The sequence below is a fragment of the Diceros bicornis genome, chromosome 39, assembly GCF_020826845.1.
Source record: "Diceros bicornis minor isolate mBicDic1 chromosome 39, mDicBic1.mat.cur, whole genome shotgun sequence".
Lineage (NCBI taxonomy): Eukaryota > Metazoa > Chordata > Mammalia > Perissodactyla > Rhinocerotidae > Diceros > Diceros bicornis.
Genome location: NC_080778.1, coordinates 17,660,156 through 17,680,241, shown reverse-complemented (window position 1 = coordinate 17,680,241; position 20,086 = coordinate 17,660,156). Strand labels below are relative to the sequence as shown.

Here is a 20,086-nt window from a genome sequence, read left to right as displayed (position 1 = left end):
GTAAAATCTCTTTGGAATCTTTTAAAGATTTTTTTTAAATTATAAAAGTAATAACATTATAAAGATTTTGGAAATGTCTAGAAGAATACTATACTTACTATACTAATAAAACTACTATTCATAGTTTTTGTGTATATCTGTGTTTTGTGTATAATTACAATTATAATTATACCCTACTAGTTTCATTTGTATCATAATATACATGTTCCATTTGGTTAGCTCTTTGTTGTGATAGTAATTTTAAATGGCTCTAGAATATTCCTTCGTGGATGAACCACAACTTACTTAAGGCACTGCTATTATTGAACAGACCAACATGATTTTTAATAACTGACATGAATATTTTCAGCATTTTATTGGGAAGCCTACTTTTTTTTGTAACTGGGAGGATTAATTATTATAATACCATTATATCCAAAATGCGTAGTCAACTTTTTCAAGGCATTTGCAAGTTGGTGTTACTCTTTAAAGCTTTTTTGGAGATTTACTTATGAAAGAAAAATGCAGGTTTTGAACCTGGTGTATGGATATGCTAAAAGAGAAATTTTGGCACAAGTGGGCCTTCTTCCACATCTGCATTGTGGTTCCAGCCAAGGCAGCCATCAGAAATTGGGCAGTGGCTCACACAGTGGGTCTTGGAAAAGAACGGCTACATGATCCCTTATACTTGGGGCTAGCGTGCAGAAGGAGACTGAAGTGTACTGCGATAGCAAATCAATTTTAATGGAAGTGACATCTTTAAAAAATTATTCCAGATAAATACTAGAATCACATTATTGTTTAGGGCATGAAAGTGAAGAAAATGTTATTGCTCTAGACAAGCTGCCTGGGTCAGAGGAGTTTGGGATGACATTTGATAAGTAGTTTGGCTCTTATGCCCATGAATTAATATAAGAAATAAAACTCTTGATCAAATGAATTGAGGTCATTTAATAGCAGAGTTTTTTTTAAGGCAATATGGGCTTAGAGCTAGAAATAGTGTAACCTTTATGATGAGATTAGATGCTTATATGATTTGATAACCAGAGAGGGGACACTGAAGGACCATGTGGGGCTGGAAACCTCCTCTCAGACCGTATGGATGTCACATATTAATAGTCATTCCTCTCCTCTCAGCATGTGAGAAATCTAACTGATGGTTGTTTCATTCTATGCCTTATCTCAGAAGCTTAAAGGCCTTGTGAGTGCCTGGTAAGGGGGTGGAACTGGGAGGCTGTAGACTGTTCCAGAAACACTTAACATAGGCAGAAGAAACAGTAGACTTCCATCCTTTTTGTTGTTCCTGGAGGAGCCTGCAGCCCTCCCTCCCTGAGCATCAGAACCCCCCGGGGGCTCACAGGCCGTTAGACCGAGGACCGACAAGCCTCAGTCACCCCCAGTGGACTGACATTAGGTTACTGGTTCCCAACACGACAGCCTTTTGGGGAACGGGTACAGTTCTTCCGCTGACCTGCTCCTGATGTAGTACCTTGTGCTACCCAGATGCTGAGCTGGTGGTGCCTATGTAATTAGCCATTAGCCACGCTCTGCGTGTTCCTCGAGACATAATCAGCCCTGTATTACGCAAGGGACCGTCTAGAGCAATGAATGAAAAGTCAGATCTCCCCCCCTGCACACTTACTGTGCTCTCCATACCTCCCCTTGGCCAGTGAACGCCTTTGATCAGAGACTGATGTCTTGTTTGTCTTTGAATCCCTGTACAGCTCACATGGGACCTGCCATAAGCTGGGCCCTCAGTAAATATTCCTGAAATGTATAAATATGTTTCTCATTCCACCTTTAGCTCCATCACTGAGAGGCCAGGCATTATGTATCACTAACTTAGGGTAACTTCCTGGGATCTGTCTCTCTTGTGTGTCAGAATTCAGTCTTCACGTGTCTTCTCTTTCATGTTGCTGATACTTCGCACGTCGCACGTCTCTTTCCCTGTACATCAGAAGCACTGGGGGGTGAGACGCCTGCTCTGCCACGGCCAGGGTAAACGCACAGCTGGGCTTTTGGTGCTGCTGATTATAGTTGATTTTGCCAACTTTTTTTTTTTTTTGGCTTGTTTGTGTTCTCTTTGCTAAATAAAAAACAGCTGAATTTCCAATAAACCGATCACAGCAATCTTGTGCCAAGATTGTGTGTACTCCACGTGAGCATAGGAAATGTTTTTGCTTTAATGACTGTACCATAGGTCTTGGAGAATAAGTACTAGCTAGTGATAACATTGAGAATATTCCTTTCTCTGTATGTACTCTGCTTCTATCTTAAGATCATAAAGAAGGTTTGATGAGCGTTGTCTGAGTGTGTGTGTGAAAGAGTGTATTCTGTATAGAGGAAAAGACCGGCAGCTGCTGAGTCAGGGCACAACAGAGGTGGACAGGGTGGCAAGTCTGCTGGTATTTTGTGTGTGAAAGAAAAGGTTAACATTTTTCATCCTACAGATGCTTTTAGTCCCCAAATACATAATTCTTGTCACCATTTTTGTCAGTGCCCTATTATATGTTTAATAGATTGGATCTAAGTTGTCGGTGTGGACAGCTTGTTATTTGAAGCCACATAAATTATCAGTGAACTCTCTGTCTTTCTGCCTTTGTTTCCTGGTGTTGTAAATTTGGTTTTCACTAAACCAAATCTAGTTTTCACAAACAAAATGCAAATCAGTGCAATTCAAACAAACCAATGAAAAAAAATAAAGATAATTGGTGCCTGTTGGAAACATGATTGACTTCTTCCCCCCCAATACTACTTTATTTATTTTGTTTTCTTTATTGTGGTGGAATGTATATAACATGTCATTTTAACCATTTGTATGCGTGTAATCCATGGCATTAAATATATTCACAAGGCTTACAGAGGTTATACCATCACCACAGTCTATACCCCAAACCTTTTCATCATCCCCAATAAAAACTTTGTACTCGTTAAACAATAACTTTCCATCTCCCCTCAGCCCCTAGTAATCTCTGTTCTACTTTCTGTCTCTATGAATTTGCCCATTCTAGGTACCTCATACAAGTGGAATCACATAGTATTTGTCCTTCTGTATCTGGCTTATTTTACTATGCGTAATATTTTCAACATCTATCCATGTTGTAGCATGTATCAAAAGTTCATTCCTTTTCTTGGCTGTATAATATTCCATTGTACGGATATACCACATTTTGTTTATCCATTCTTCTGTTCGTGGACTCTTGGTTGTTTACACCTTTTGGCTCTTGTGAACAATGCTTCTACAAACACGGTGCACACGTATCTGTTTGAGTCCCTGCTTTCAGTTCTATTGGATGTATACCTGGCTGTGGAATTGCTGGGTCATATGATTGTTCAATGTTTAACCTTTTGAGAAACTCAGTTGGCTTCTTCTTGTGACTCAGGTCTCAGTGTAAAAAGTTACCACTTCAGAAGTGCCTTTCCTTACTGCCTAGTCAAAAATGGCATCCCACCCCACCACCGCCCTGACACACTCTCTCATATCACTTGCTTTATTTTCTTCAGGCTCTTAGCACTGGCTGATATTTTCTTGTTTCTTTTATCCCTCTCTGTGTCTACCCACTGGAATGTCAGCTCCACGGAAGCCAGACCTTGTCTCTTGCTCTCCACTGCTTCCCTGGCACAGACACGCACTGGGCGGCCAGTCCATGTTCACTGATTGAATAATCTGTTCTCTTCTCTTTCAGTATTGGATACAAATGACCGATTTCTACGAAAAATAACGATTGGGCAGGCAAACACAGAGAAGGGATGTTCCCGGCAGGTAGGTGGCATTTTCTTTACAGGAGTGGCTCTGTTCTTATAATCCTGGGTCTACACCGGCCCAGGAGCTGGTTCTCTCTTCTCATTCTTCCACCTGCAGTGGCCAGTGGGTCTCCCACCATTTCGAGGTGTTTCCGTCCCTCAGCAGGACTGAGAGAGAAGGAGAAGGCAGAAAGCCTCTCGTATTATCTTACGATCCTTTTCTTGTGTTGTCTTAGTTCTGTTCCTGGGAAGAACAGCGTGTCCCTTGAATATAAATTTTTACATACTTTATTGCAAACCTACCAAGTTAATACTACATCTTCATAACAGCTGAAAAATGAAAATCTCAGACACATTATTCAAATTTCACAAGCAAAAGAACAAACACCTAGTTATTTGGCTTAATAGCCTGAGGAGTTTTTAAGGATAATGTCTTATTACCCAAATGCAGAAAACGTGGAAGATAAATTATGATGTTCGCCTTCATTTTAAAAGGTCTCCGAGGTAGGGCAGTGGCGCTTAGGAAATATAAATTCATTCCATGATTTTTCTGCCAGGCACAGCAAGCCTCTAAATTATTTTTTTTTTAGAGTAAACTCAAGATTTTAAGACAGTTTTAGATTTATGGCCTTTACATTGTTAAATTTTTGTTAGTGAAAAAAGAATCACTTTCACTATAATATTTAGTCCTTGTACCAGATAGACTCGTGGACCTTTTGAAATATTTTGAATTAAAAGTGAGTATGAGGCTTGAATCAAGAGGACAAGCTAAGCCCATCCCCCATCCCTCTTCCTCCAAATCCTGGAATTTGTGCATATAAACAAATTTCAAATAGTCAGTATCCGTGCTAGAAAACCAAAATCATCGCCATATAATTTTGAGAAGTTTCTGAAAGATAGGAAGATGGAATTGGATAGTTGGAGAAAAGCACAGCCCAGAATATAGTGGGAGTGTCTTCAGGGTCTCTAGATTCAGGGTAATAGGTATCCTATTTCTCAGAAACAGGCGAGGGTTGGCACACCCTTCAGGGTGAGTGACTGGGGACGGCTCCCAGGAAGCAGGTAGACGGGCACCTTCTCACGACGCCTGTGCTGAGCTGGCAGCTCGGGACCTGAGTGTGGTCCTGAGACCAGTGCCCGGCGTGCACTGCCCAGCCCCGGGGACGCCCCTCACATCGCAGTCACAGATTTGCTTGTGTACCCTGCCTCCTGTCTGGCGGTGAGAAGTGTCTTGTTCAAAGAAAAGCAGGATGTTGTGGCGCTTTTCTAAGGAAGGGGCAGCCTTTTCTCGTTTGCACAGAGAGCCCCCTAAGGACTACAGTGGCCCTGTGAGTGACCACAGGACTGGTGGCCAAGCAGCGGCATGTCCTGTGCCCTACCCTCCCTAATCTCTGGAGACAGGCCCAGGTCATCAGAAATCGGGTCCATGGATGGGTAGAAAGGAGCATCAAAGCCAGGAGTCGCCAGCATTAAAAGAAAACTCGCGGGAGGCGGGCCCCGGGGCTTAGTGGTTAAGTGCGCGCGCTCCACTACTGACGGCCTGGGTTCGGATCCCGGGCGCGCACCGACACACTGCTTCTCTGGCCATGCTGAGACAGCGTCCCACATACAGCAACTAGAAGGATGTGCAGCTATGACATACAACTATCCTGGGGCTTTGGGGACAAAAAGGGAAAAAAAAAAAAAAAGAAAGAAAAGAAAACCCGCATCATGAAGCGTGACACCCACCAACCCAGCAGGAGGCTCATACGCCCAAGGAAAACGAGATGGCAAATCAGATGGAAGGAGTACCATTTAAAAAGAATACCGTCAGTATCCTCAGGGTTAAGAGGGCCATCATACAAGGAGTGCGAATTGGCAGTTGTGAAACAAATAGCTTAAAATCTTGGAAATAAAACAATGATGTCAAAATAAAAATCCAGTCAGTGGACTGAATAAGGGAATTAGAGAGGGAAGTCCAGTCCTAGGATTCTCTCAGCACATACTACCAAAAGGAAAGCCATAGAAAATAGAAAAAGTTAGGAGGTGTAGGACACACGTCAAGAAGTTCTCACATGCCTCTCGTAAGAGTTACAGATGGAAGTAACAGAGAATGGAGAGAAGAATGTTTTCAAGGAAATAAGATAAAAGAATTTATTGACTCGAAGGAAAACATGAATTTTCATGTTAAAGACTCTTAATAAGTGCTGAGCAGGATGAATGAAAAAGACTTACACCTAGACACGTCATGTTGAAATTTCAGAACACTAAGGGAGAAAAGAAAAAAAATTCTGAAGAGCTGCCAGAGAGAACACAGTCCTGATTAGTGACGAAAGAGGAAGACCTAGGTTGACATCAGATTTCTCACTGACGGCACCAAATGTGAGGTGATGCTGGGAAAATTGATTCGGAATTGTGAAGGGAAAGGATTTTCAACGGAATCCTTAAGCAGAAAGAGAAAAACAGTAGCAGCAACAATAAAACATGCTGAATAGAAAAAAAAACAAGCTGGAATAAGTCACACTCAAATAAGTAGTTGCTGTAGATGAACTGGCACTGACATGAAATGCAGAAACTAAAGAATAGATAATTTTGACATAATCAAAAATTTAAATTTTCAGTATGAAAAATTGACAGATACAGAAAAATTAAAAGACTAGTAACAGACTGGGCAGGAACGTTTGCACCGTGTATAACAAAGGATTAATGTGCCAAACACAAAAAGAGCTTCCACAAATTAATACTCAAATATTGCTCTCGATACGTCTTCACTGGTCACTTTCTTTACAACTGCAACCGTCTGTCCCAAAACTCCCTTTTTTTTCCCTATCATCCTTGCTCATCTTGTCTGTTCTTTGCCTCCCACCCTAAAATGTGAGTTTCATAAGGGCAGAGGTTTTTTTTCTGTTCACTGCAGGATTCTCAGTGCATAGAACTTGGCTACATAGTAAGTAGTAGGTGTTTCATAAATATTTGCTAAATAAATGAAGAGAATAAGTAAAAGACAATTTAAAAAGGCAGAAATAAGGGGCCAGCCCAGTGGCATAGTGGTTAAGTTCACACCCTCCGCTTTGGCGGCCGGGGGTTGGCAGGTTTGGATCCCGGGCGTGGACCCATGCACAGCTCATCAAGCCATGCTGTGGCGGCGTCCCATATAAAATAGAGGAAGATGGGCACAGATGTTGGCTCAGGGCCAGTCTTCCTCACCCAAGAAAAAAAAGCAGAAATAAAATGTGAACAAGTAATTATAAAATTGCAGATTAAAACTACAATGGAGTCTTATTTACCTGTGGGCTTATCAGAACGTGAATAAAATTAATATTAAATATTAATAGGCAAGGAAATAGAGTCTTTTGAACAGGATTGGTGGGAGTGTAAGTTAGTAAAGCCCTTTGTTAGTAGTAAAATTTGAAATGACCCAACAGTTCCAACTTCAGAACTCAAGATGTTAAAAAAGGGAGGATGAATATTTGCTTATATGAAAAAAAATCTCTATATAAGGATATTAATTACAGCATTATTTGTAATAGTGAAAATCTGAAACAATCCGAATGTCCATGAGCAAAGGTAGTTATGTATCATTGGCACATCTTTCTGCACTACAGATACATGTGGCTGTTGAAGATAGTCAAGTTTATATAGAAGGAGTGATGACAATAGTGCTCTTATACGGATTGTGAAATGGAAAGGTAAAAATATACCCCACGCATTAAAAAAATTAAAGTAAAATAGATATAGTGTAATTCAGTTTATGTTATGAAAAAACCAGCATATATATTCATGTATGTATATAAACACACAAAATGGAAGGTAGAAAGATGTACATCAACATCTGACATGAGTTACCTCTCGAAGGAGGATTGGAAAGGAAAGAGGGTCGTAAGGAAGGCCTTTTACATTTTCTCTGTATTTTTCTATGTAACTAGGCACTGGAGAGGTGGGAGACTAATAATGGCTATGATTTGAGTGCCCACTACGTGCCATGTATTGGCAGGCCCATTACATACATTAGCACATTTCAGTTGTAAATCCAGTTTACAAATGAGAAAAGTGAGCATGTTATGAAATAACTTGCCCAAGGATATATCTTGTATTGCTTTATGCATACATTTTTTTATTTATATTTATTTATTTTTTTTTTTGCGGAGGAAGATTTGCCCTGACCTAACATCCGCTGCCAAACTTCCTCTCTTTTTTCTTTTTTTTGTTTGTGAGCCACTGCCACAGGATGGCCACTGACAGACGAGTGGTGTAGGTCCACACCCAGGAACCGAACCCGGGCTGCTGAAGCGGAGTGTGCTGACCTTAACCACTAGGCAACCGGGGTTGGCCCATACATAATTTTAAATAAAAAAGGATTATATTATATTTAAGAGCTTTAACTGCTTTTTTTATTTATTTTTTATTTTTTATTATTATTTTTTTTTAAGATTTTATTTATTTATTTATTTTTCCCCCCAAAGCCCCAGCAGATTGTTGTATGTCATAGCTGCACATCCTTCTAGTTGCTGTATGTGGGACATGGCCTCAGCATGGCCGGAGAAGCGGTGTGTTGGTGTGCGCCCGGGATCCGAACCCGGGCTGCCAGCAGCGGAGCACACGCACTTAACCGCTGAGCCACGGGGCCGGCCCTAACTGCTATTTTTAAACTGAGAGACTCTATTAAGGACACCTTTTTATGTCAATAAAGGTAGATCCATATCATCATTGTTTAATGGCTATATAATATCAATTCAACTAGGTCCCTGTTAATGGACATTCAGGATGTTTGCAGTGTTGGGTGATCATAAATAAACTGTAGGAGACATACACACATATTTGTGTGTATTGTGGCTGATATCCTTAGGACAAAGCCCCAGATCTGCAATTGCAGAGTCACGGAGGATGCAGATTTCAAATGTTGATGTGTATTTCCACATTACCTTGCAGAAAAGCCATGTCCATTCACATCCTTGCCAACATTGCATATTGTCCTTTGTTTAAATTTGTGATAAATAGTAAAAATAATCTCATTGACACATTTATATGACTGAAATATTTTATTTGCAAAACAAAAATGAGCAGCCCTCTAATAGGTACATCACTGAGTCAATAAAATGAATAAGAATGATATTTAAATTGACCCAATTTGTATCACTGTATATGTTACTCAAGATGCACAGTTTTGGGCCGGCCCTGTGGCTTAGCGGTTGAGTGCGCGCGCTCCGCTACTGGCGGCCCCGGTTCGGATTCCGGGCGCGCACCGATGCACCGCTTCTCTGGCCATGCTGAGGCTGCGTCCCACGTACAGCAACTAGAAGGATGTGCAACTATGACGTACAACTATCTACTGGGGCTTTGGGGAGAAAAGAGGAGGATTGGCAAGAGATGTTAGATCAGAGCCGGTCTTCCCCAGCAAAAAGAAGAAGATTAGCATGGATGTTAGCTCAGGGCTGATCTTCCTCACAAAAAAATAAATAAATAAATAAAGATGCACAGTTTTGAAATTGTTACCAGTTACAAATGAAGTTCTTCATTTCGTGAACTTAACCATTATGCCACCGGGCCGGCCCTTTTCGTCATTTTTTTATGTGCACTGGTTATAATGGAATGATGGTATAGAGAATCCTAAATATCATACAATGAAAAATCACTATGTTTGGAATGGGTTATATGAAGAATATAATAGTTGAATATAGTTGTATTTGACTTTCAGGTAATATCTTTTCACTAAATCAATAACTAATAAAATCTCAACAGGAAGTAGCCAGAAAGCTCCTTATTTCCTTCATTTCCTTTCTTGTCAGTGACAGAAATGCACAACAAAATGTCTCATAAGGTGATCCCACCAGTGCACAGCCATTCTCTTGCTGCGTAAGCTTGAACTTGTCTGGCTCACACACACCCCTTGGGGAGAAAAGAATTCAGCCCAAGCATAATGAAGTGGTTTTGTCCAGTGGCTGAATTAGGAGGAGGAGGAGGTACGCATTCCTTGTGTCTCTTTTAGTTCCTTTTGGACTTTGTACAGCTTGGAGTCAGAGCCAGGAGAGGGACTAGGAAGGCCCAGGAACATCTCACAGCAAGTAGCTGCTCTCCAGCATTTGTTGCTGGGCGCTTCAAGATCTGATGTTGGGGCTGGCCCGGTGGCATAGCAGTTAAGTGCGGGCACTCGGCTGTGGCAGCCTGGGGTCCGCAGGTTCGGGCATGCAGCAACGCACCGCTTGTCAAGCCATGCTGTGGCAGCGCCCCATATAAAGTAGAGGAAGATGGGCATGGATGTTAGCCCAGGGCCAATCTTCCTCAGCAAAAAGAGGAGGATTCGCATCAGATGTTAGCTCAGGGCTGGTCTTCCTCACAAAAAAAAAAAAAAAATCTGATGTGGCCATGCCTTCGTGGATAGCTGAAAATTGATTCTGGGTATCACCTTTTGGTGGATTACACAAGTCAGGGTGTCCTCACTGCTGTGTTGAGCTCTTACTCTAGGAAAATGGCCTCAGAACCGTCTTCTTTCACTGTCTGCTCCTCATCTCTTTGCTGGACGGACAAATGCAACCCCCTGACACACCAACGAGTAACAGCGGAGGCAGTCAGTGAGCCATTCATTTGTCCAGTCAATATGTCTTGAATGCCTACTGGGTTTCACACTCAGTCCTCTAAGGTGGGGATTCAAGAGTGAACCCTCCCCAAATGGTCCCTGCCTTCGTGGCGCTTACAGTGTAGTGGTGGAGACATGCATGAGACAGATAATCACATTAATCATTAACGACAAGTCTGAGACGTGCCACAAAAGCAAACCACATAGTGCCATGGAGGGGTGTAAGCGGGGGGCCTAGCCAGGCCAAGACCTGTCTTGCAGAGCAGTTCCAAGAAGAGTGTGGCCACCCTAGGGAGGCTGCCCTCAAGAGCACCCAGCCCGGGACCACGCATGCTCTAGACACTCCAGAAACTTGTGCATTCAAAAATGGCACCTCGAGGATAGACCCCAGGGCCTGCGAGAACATAATCGCTGAAATACGGCTCCTTGTGGAATTGGCTGTCCAGATGGCGATGTAACTGACCAGTGCCTCTGCTATGCCATTTCAGGCGCAGTTTGACATTGCGGTGGCCAGTGAAATCATGGCGGTGCTGGCCCTGACCCACAGCCTCACGGACATGAAGGAGCGGCTGGGAAGAATGGTGGTAGCCAGTGACAGAAAGGGGCAGCCCGTGACAGCAGAGGATTTGGTGAGTATGCCCATCTCAGAAGCTCCAGAGAGCTCGCCGTCCCTGTCCCTTTGTCATCAGGAGAAGGAAGGTTTTCTTCCTCTTATCACTCTGTGTCATGGGAATTCAGAGAAGTTCTGCACACACATTTTTTCCCTCACAAGCCTCTTTGTCTTACAGCTTCATAATGATCTCACAGACATTTATAATGTGTTTGCACGTGGCTGCAACCGAAGCATGTGGAATTCATTTCGTAAGCTTCTCCTGATTCTTGCCAATCCTGATCTCTGCTCTGCCTGGGCGAGGTGCGGTCTATCCCTTTTTCAAATTGAGGGCAAATCACCTTTCCAAGGAATAAGAAATACGTGGCTCCACCTTCATGAAAGGGAAGATAAAGTGAAAATTGGCACATTTTTGGCACAGCCTACTCCCTGGGCACCCCGGCTTGTTTAATTTTGTGCCTTAGATCGAGGTTTCACCTTACAAAAGCAGATCTCCACCTCAATCAGTATTACTCATCCAGCTCCCTTTTGAGTGGAATGATGGTTTCTGTAAAGCTTTTATGATACCCTAGCACACCACCCCCTTTTTAGTCTTTATTCTAATTTGGCACGCTAATATTTTTTCATCTTTTTAATAACCACCTTTACTGTTAGCTTAAACCCCATCAATGGTATAGCTGTTTCATTTGCGTGTACGTGTTTATAAGTGCATAGGTAGGACGTAGGCCTGCTGGACAGCCATTGCTCTGTATTTAAGCTGACTTTCCCACAGACTAAGTCACATACCTAATGGAATCTAAAATGCATACTGACAATCGAAAAACAGCTGTGAGAGGAGAAAGGCAGATTAATATTTTATTATTTCTAAGAGCTTAGGACATAATTTGAATCCCTTGCCAACATGTCTTGATTACTTTTTGGCGACTTTTGAAGAGATGACTCTGCCTGACTCATCTCATAGGTCTTGTCGAGTAAATTGGATAGATGTGTTTCTCTCAGCAGCCCTGTGGAATACTTAGTATAAAGCTTAAAGAGAAAATCCAAATTCAGCTTTCTGTAAAATACTACTTTTTAAAAATTATCAACATCTCAACATTTCTGTCTAAACTAACATATTACAGTTTCTGTTTAAATCTATTTCTCTGTATCCTATTAATCTTAGGTATCAATAAATATATGTCAGGAGTAGTTTGAAACTTAATCCTCAAATATTATTTCCCTAAATTTATTTGTATGTGTGTGATAAAAATCTCGGGTCCAGAAGAAACCCAAAGTTTACTCTTTTTAGTTATCTTTTGTGTTTCTTATTTGCAAAAAGTACCTAATTTCTTCAGATGCATTTAATCCCGTTGGAACTGTCAATGGTTGGTCCTCCGTAGAAAATTGAGGGAGGATTTTAGGAACTTCTATCCTTTCATTTTACTGCTTTATAGCCTGTTTTTGATTAGGTCAAAAGAATTTGTGTATTGCAGTGAGAATTGGAATAGAGCAACTCTGAAAGTTGCTTACAAGATGATTGATTCTGATTTCCCCTGGCAGAATACGTCCAAGCTCTCCCCTCCGTGGACTTGGGATATGGAATGAGTGGCATAGCTTATAGCAGACATGACGGTCACAGAACTTCTCCCATCAGTGAAGTTCTCTTTGCATGGGTTTAATAAGTCAATTTGTAAGGAGCAACAAAAGAGTTGTGTCACAGAAAAATCAGCAGGTGATGGGTAACCTGCCCGTGACAATCCAACAGAAATATCCAGCTTCCTTCCTACTGTAGTTTCTGAGCTGGGTTTATTTGACTGGGAAGTATAAGCAGGGAGAGCGTGCAGAAAAGTAGACCAATAGTGCCCCCTCTTCCCCCTGCTCTGCGTTATGGAAAGAGAACTAATTTCTCTGAGCCCTTCCTGGCCAGCACCTTTCACGTTAAAACATCCTAGTATATTTATAATGGATAGGTTACATTTCTTGCAATGTATGTTTTGTACAATAAAGGAGAAAATAAATTGGATTTTCTTAAAAAATCTCAAATAAGTACATATTTTAAAAATAGAAATTGATCACATAAGAGACACAATATTGTTGGTGATAGAGGTAGAGGGAGAAAGTAATAAACTAGTGCATTTTGGAGAAATGAAAACGTTCTAGGTTCTACCACTTGGTCTGTTAAGATCTGTTGCCTGCCATTTTAATTTTTTCAGGGCTACCTTCACATGCAGTTTCTCATTTTATAGCCTTCTGGTAACTGACTAGTTTGTTGAAAGACACACCCAGTGTCTTTAGCAAAGGTGAAAAGGCTTTTTTTTAAAAGCTTACCTTTGTGGCCTTCTTTGGCACACTTTTTTCCATAGTTCTCACACTTCATCCCTGTTATCTCTTCCTTCTCTCTTCTAGGAATGGGGAGAGGGGACTTAGAGGGAGCCAGACCCAGAGCTTCGTAGGACTGGAAGGAGGCAGCCACATTTTATGTACAAGTAACATCAGCTTTATTCTAGGCAGACAGATAGCATGAGAGGCAGAAAACAAGAAGCCTGTCAAATGCAGCAGTTTTTTGAGTGCCTTCTGTCTGTGGGACGAGAGGTTGAGAGAGGGTGCGAGAGCAGAATGGGTGGATGCTTTTAGACATTTCTCTTCACCTCTCTTCGTTCCCACTTTGTAAATAGTCTTGTTTTCCTTCTTCATCTAATTTCTTCAGTCAGTGATATAATCTCTGGTAATGAAAAAATAATGTGCATAATTGCCAGAAAACACTTTTAGGTAGTCTGAAATATCTGCTTTGTGGCAAGCCTCTTAAACACCGTCAAGGAAGGTTTTGAAAAAAGTGCAGCAACTGCTACTTCCCCATCACTCCTCACTTCTTAGAATGGTTGACATCCATTCAAGTGAGGAGAGATGGACGGAGGTAACAGCGCTGTGTCACCTGTAGCCCGACGGTGACAGCAGCCCGTGGGAACGCCACCCCAGGAGGCAGGCTGGTGAGAAACAGCCAAGGGATTCACCCTTGCACGGATCATCTTTTGTCAGTAATCTAAATAAGTGTTTTTCTTTTTGTTTTTTTCTCTCCTTTAGGGGGTGACAGGTGCTTTGACAGTTTTGATGAAAGATGCAATAAAACCAAATCTGATGCAGACCCTAGAAGTAAGTGATTTTCTTTTTATAGACATTGTTGACGGTGTTTGCATTAATTGGATTCCTTGCGTGTCCCCATGCAATGTGAGCATTTCTAGTCAATATGAGCTTGCAAGGAGCATCAGAGTAACTCCATGGTCATCCAAAAAAAACTTACAAGTATATTTATAGATTTTTTGATATGATTCATATCTCAGCTAATGAAGTACTAATTTACCAGAGTAGAAACTTAGAAAGTCAGTGTCTGTCTAATATCTCAGTAAGTTGTGTAGCCACGTATACATGATGTTTTCTATTTCGCCTTTAATTTGACTTAGCCTCTCATAATCATTAGGTTTTGGGTTTGTTTTTCCAAAGCAAAACACATAGTAAATGGTGAGAAATGTTTTCCAGGAAAGTATGCTGTGCTCTACTTTTTTGTGTGTGAGGAAGATCAGCCCTGAGCTAACATCCGTTGCCAATCCTCCTCTTTTTTGCTGAGGAAGATTGGCCCAGAGCTAACAGCCATGCCCATCTTCCTCTGCTTTATATGGGACGCTACCACAGCATGGCTTGACAAGGGTGTTTCGGTGCATGCCCAGGATCCGAACCTATGAACCCCAGGCCGCTGAAGCAGAGTGCGCGCACTTAATGGCTACGCCACCAGGCCGACCTCCTGCACTCTACTTTTACAAGGGTGTTGTTTTTGTATTTGACTTGCCTTGCTCTTGTCTTCATTGAACTTAAATTTTCTCATCAAAATATCCCTATTTTAATCAAGTTTTCTAGTCTCTCGTCTTGCTCCTTTGATGTAGTAATTGCCCAGTTCCTTCCTCCAGCTAATGAGACCCCAGGATTTGGGTGCAAGCAAGGAGGCAGTATCTGGGTCAGGCTGACAAGGAGACAAGTGGAAAGGTGGGAGTGGGAAGAATGGGGAGACAGTGGTGTACTGGTAAGTGTTTTAACAGCCAGCTCTCTGGGGGGAGCTTCCTGGTTTAAAGCATTTGCCAATTTCCATGGTGTAAATATTCCCATCGAGGCCAATTTCTGGCTCCCTTCCAGATGTCACTGAACAATGGAGTTGGGAGGAAATGTGCACCATCAGTGGTGCAAATGGGCTGTTTCTCCTCCAACTATAGTGAGAAAAAGGGAAGTGGAGGTAGCCAGAGGGCAAGTACGTTGGGGGAAGACCTAGCAGAAAGACAAGTGGAGTATCCATCCATTTATTCATTCATTCAGCTGACACAAAGTTTGGTTTGAGCGTACGCCCTGCCATTTACGAACTGTAACTGTAACCTTGGGCAAGTTTTTTAACATCTCAGCCTCTGTTTTCTCCCATGTAAAATGGCGAGAGTAACGATGGCTAACCTAAGAGGGTTATTGTGAAGATTTAATATTTATTGAGCACATAACCAGCAGGCCTTGTAGGAGGTGCTTAGGACACAGCAGGGAACAACAAAGTCCCTGTCCTCCTGGAACTTGCATTTTAGTGGGAGAGACAGATGGTGGGGAAATAAATCAAAGCATAGCATGTCAGCTGGTGGAAAGGACTGAGGAAGAAAAAGAAGAGGGAATGAGGGGACGGAGAGTGGTGTGGGTGTCTGATGAGGTGATGCAGGAACACAGATGGGAATAAACCAAGAGAGTGAGCCATGTATGTGTCTTGAGGAGGAGCTTTCCAGACAGAGGGGAACATTTAGTGCAAAGGCCCCTGGGCAGGAATATGCTTCTCAACTGGAAGGCCTCCAGCAGAAGTGAGAATCCAGATGCAAGACGTGACAGAAATGGTGGAACCAGACAGAGCTAGAAGGTCCAGAGACGGTGAGGTGTGGAGACGGCCCCTGAGCTGGCCTCACCTCCTGCAGCTTGAGTTCCTTCCTCTCTCCTGATCTGTCCATCATTCTGCAGACATGCTCTGATATAAGCCATCTTAAAACCAAACAGTTCCAGAGACCTCCTGTAACCCTGTGGCCCCACGCACCTACCACTCCATTTCTCTGGTCCTCTTCACGGTCAGACGTTACTGTCTGTAACTGGGGTCTCCACTTTCTCACCTCCACTCTCCTCAGTGACTTCAGCCTGACCTCAGGTGCCATCTCTCCTGACTGCTCTTGTCAAGGTCACCTGTCCCTGTGTGTGACCAAGTCTTCCTTTCTCTGTCCTCATCTACGTGACCTCTCAGCGGGGTCTGACACAGCTGATGTTTCTTCCTTCTGGAGCACTTGCTTCCTCTGGCTTCCATGACACCTCACTCTCCTGGGCCTTCTAGGTAGCCTCTCCTCTGTCTCCTTCACTGGCTTCTTCTCGGTTCAGCCTCTAAATATTGGAGGGCCTGATCTCTCACTCCTCCAGCTACACATTCCCCCGTTATCAGCTGGGTGATGACCCCCAAACTCCAGTTCTGAAGCTCCTGACCTCAGAATTTCAGACCTGTAGGTGTAGTTACCAAAAGCCGCCTGGGTGGGTAAAAGGCATTTCAAACTTATGTGTGAAAAAGGATCTTTGATTCCCAACCACCTCTCCTTCCTCCCAGCTTGCTCCTTCTCCCAAACCTAGTCAGCGATTCAAGCCAAAAACCTAAGAATCGTCTTGAGTTCCCCCTCCCTGTTTCAACCCTGCAGAGACTTCCTCCACAATGATCTCCGATCTGTCCACTTCTCTCCCTGCCTCCTCCCTGCTCAGCCGGCAGCGTGCCCCCTGCGCTACCAGAGCAGCCTCCCGGCTGGTCTGTCTGTTTCCACTCTTTCTTCCGTACTCCTTTCTCTGCTGAGCAGCCAGAGAACTCTAAAACATAAATCAGGTCCTGTGCCTCCCTGCTTAGAGTCTCGGGCGGTTTACCCTGGTCCTCTGGCTTGGAAATCCCGCAGGATCTGGTCCCCCGCCCCTTCCCTCTCTCGCCCCTCATCCTCATCTCTCTGTGCCTGCTCAGGCCCGCTCCACGCAGACACCACTGCCTGGGCTGCTCCTCCTGATCCTCGTGTATCTGGCTCCTTCCCGTCCGTCAGGTCTCATGTCTTTTAAATATCGGCTCCCCAGAGAGGCCTTCCAGGGCCCCTCAGTCCAACACAGCCCCGGTCACTCTGTCCTGTCACCGTGTTGTCATTCTGTGCATGGTACGGAACATTATCTGAGTGTTCCTATTTCTTGGTTTACTGTGTTTCTTCTCCCACCAGGATGAGAGCAGGACTTTTTTTTGTCTTGTTCACCACCGTATCCCCAGCTCCTAGAAAGTGCCTCATACATGTTAGGGGCTCAGTAAACACTTGTTGAATAACTAAAAATGGATACTTATTATTTTTACTATATTGTTCCTAAAAATATATATATATGTTAAATAAATAACTGAATGAGGAAAAAATATATAAAGAGATGTGATATTGCTTCCTCGTGACACTTCCCCCTCAAAAAATGAGCACATTATTATTATTGGGGATAATCAGTGTATTGTTTTAAATAATTATCTTTCTTAAATTAAAGATTACTTCTACCTTTAAGATGTTTCCCACTCTAGGGGCCAGCCTGGTGGCGCAAGCGGTGAAGTGTGCATGCTCCGCTGTGGCGGCCCGGGGTTCAATGGTTCGGATCCTGAGCGCGCACCGACGCGCCGCTTGTCAAGCCATGCTGTGGCGGCATCCCGTGTAGGGTGGAGGAAGATGGGCATGGGTGTTGGCCCGGGGCCAGTCTTCCTCAGCAGAAAAAGAGGAGGATTGGCAGATGTTAGCTCAGGGCCGATCTTCCTCCCCCCCCAAAAAAAAAAAGATATTTCCCACTCTAAAAGTCTACTTTCCATTTAGTGAATGAATTCGTGGGTTGGACTGCATCTAAGCAATCCTTATTGCACTCACATTTGTGTCTATATTTCTATTTAAGACATAGGCCATTTTGACATTACTTTGACAGACAGTGGGCATTGTTGGAAAAATGAACACAGCATTCAGTTAAAATATCTGCATATATTAACTCGGCCACACGTGTCTTAAATAGTCATTCTAGGTTAACCTGGCTGTTCAGTGGTACTCGGAGTCTAAATTAGCAAATACGATCTAAAAGTCATTGGTTAATGTACAGATGGTGCTTACGTGCTCATGTTTGAACACGCTTGATAGTTAATCCCATAGGAGGTTATCAAAGGATGCATTGCTATAAGTTGCCGGGAGCCCAAGAGTTCTCAACCCTGGCTGCACATTTGAATCTCCCAGTAAAATTTAAAGGTCCTGATCCCAGGCTCCACCCCAGACCAAGGGAACCAGAATGTCTAGGCTGGTAAGGCCTGGGAACCCTGGTGATTCTCATGTGTAGCCAGGTTGAGAACTTCCCTGTGGAAGACTTAAGCAAGAAGAGAGAGACTCTGGGGCCGGCCCAGTGGTGCAGGCGGTTAAGTGCGCTCGCTCCACTGCAGCAGCCCCGGGTTCGCCAGTTCGGATCCCAGGCGTGCACCGACGTACCGCTTGGCAAGCCAGGCTGTGGTGGCATCCCATACAAAGTGGAGGAAGGTGGCACGGATGTCAGCCCAGGGCCAGTCTTCCTCAGCAAAAAAAGAAGAGGATTGGCAGATGTTAGCACAGGGCTGAACTTCCTCACAAAAAAAGAAAGAAGAAGAGAGAGAAATGGACCAGTCTTAACATTTATCCTGGGTTAGCTGTACTTGGCTTTGAGGGAAACACCCTGGTACGAGACTGTGCTGTCCAACATGGTAGCCACTGGCCGCATATGGTTATTTCAATCTAAATTAGTTTAAGTTACATAAAATTTAACATTCAGTTCTGCAGTCATACTAGATACATTTCTATTATATATTTATTTATTAAAAAAATTTGGGGCCGGCCCCGTGGCTTAGCGGTTAGGTACGCGCGCTCTGCTGCTGGTGGCCCGGGTTCAGAACCCCGGGCGCGCACCGACGCACTGCTTCTCCGGCCATGCTGAGGCCGTGTCCCACATACAGCAACTAGAAGGATGTGCAACTACTGGGGCTTTGGGAAAAAAATGAATAAAATTATAAAAAAATTTTTTTTTACTAGCTACATTTTTTTAAAAATTTTATTTATTTATTTATTTACTTTTCCCCCCCAAAGCCCCAGTAGATAGTTGTATGTCATAGCTGCACATCCTTCTAGTTGCTGTATGTGGGACGCGGCCTCAGCATGCAGGAGAAGCGGTGCGTCGGTGCGCGCCCGGGATCCGAACCTGGGCCGCCAGCAGTGGAGCGTGCGCACTTAACCGCTAAGCCACGGGGCCAGCCCAACTAGCTACATTTTAAGTGTTCAGTAGCCACATGTGGATGGTGGCTATTGTATTGGATGGTGCAGATATAGAATATTTCCAGCGTTGCAGAAAGTTCTTTTCGACAAAGCTCTTTTAGAGCTCTGGCAAGCAAACAAGTCTTCTAAGTGTTAATCTTATGAAATGTTTGAAAAGTCCATTATGGAGAATATCCATAGCTTTGTCATCACGAGAAGCCTAGATAGTTCTTGCATTGCTTTCCTAAGTGTTCCGCATATAAAATAAAATACCGAACTCATGATAGATATTTTTACATCTTTGGATTAGACAAAGTGTTCAGCTCAGTGTACCGTATCATATAGCTATAAACATCAGTTGAGCGTGTGTGCATGTGTGTCTCTGTGTTTGAATGTCTAACAATGACGTTCCTTGAATTTCTCTATTCAAACTCCGTTTTGGGAGTTGCAAGACCAGGGCTCCAGTACTGCTTTAGTGATTAACCCTCTGTGTGGCCTTTAATTTTAAGTTAAAATTAAAACGCTGCTGATCTGGTCTTGAGAGAGGTTATCTCAGGAACAATGATGTGTTTAGGCTGACCCAGCCACACCCTGTCCCCTGTCCCCCCTGGAGACCCCCCCTGGAGGAGGAGCCGGGTGCTCCTCACACACTTGGCCACGGTGAGGGTTGCACGTGTAGAGGCGTGAAGCCAGCTGCCACCCAGGGACGGAGCCTGTGACCTTGTCCTCACTAAACTCTTCCCAACTCCGCTAGCTTACCGTAGGCGGCCACGTTCTAGGATCAGCTAGGTTAGGAGGTGATGGAGACCTTGGTTTTTGAATGATATTTACTTCAGAGCACTTAAAAGGTTTATCTGGATGCAA

At 43.4% G+C, this 20,086-nt stretch overlaps 1 protein-coding gene across 2 annotated transcripts in view; it reads left to right on the top strand.

Annotated features, from left to right (window-relative positions):
- MTHFD1L (methylenetetrahydrofolate dehydrogenase (NADP+ dependent) 1 like) overlaps window positions 1–20,086 on the top strand; it is a 209,112-nt gene that overhangs the window by 72,039 nt on the left and 116,987 nt on the right. For both annotated transcript variants that reach the window (XM_058534152.1, XM_058534153.1), the window contains exons 17-19: window positions 3,666–3,742; window positions 10,765–10,905; window positions 13,947–14,015. In XM_058534152.1, the coding sequence (XP_058390135.1) occupies window positions 3,666–3,742; window positions 10,765–10,905; window positions 13,947–14,015 (287 nt within the window). The remainder of the gene's footprint in view (window positions 1–3,665; window positions 3,743–10,764; window positions 10,906–13,946; window positions 14,016–20,086) is intronic.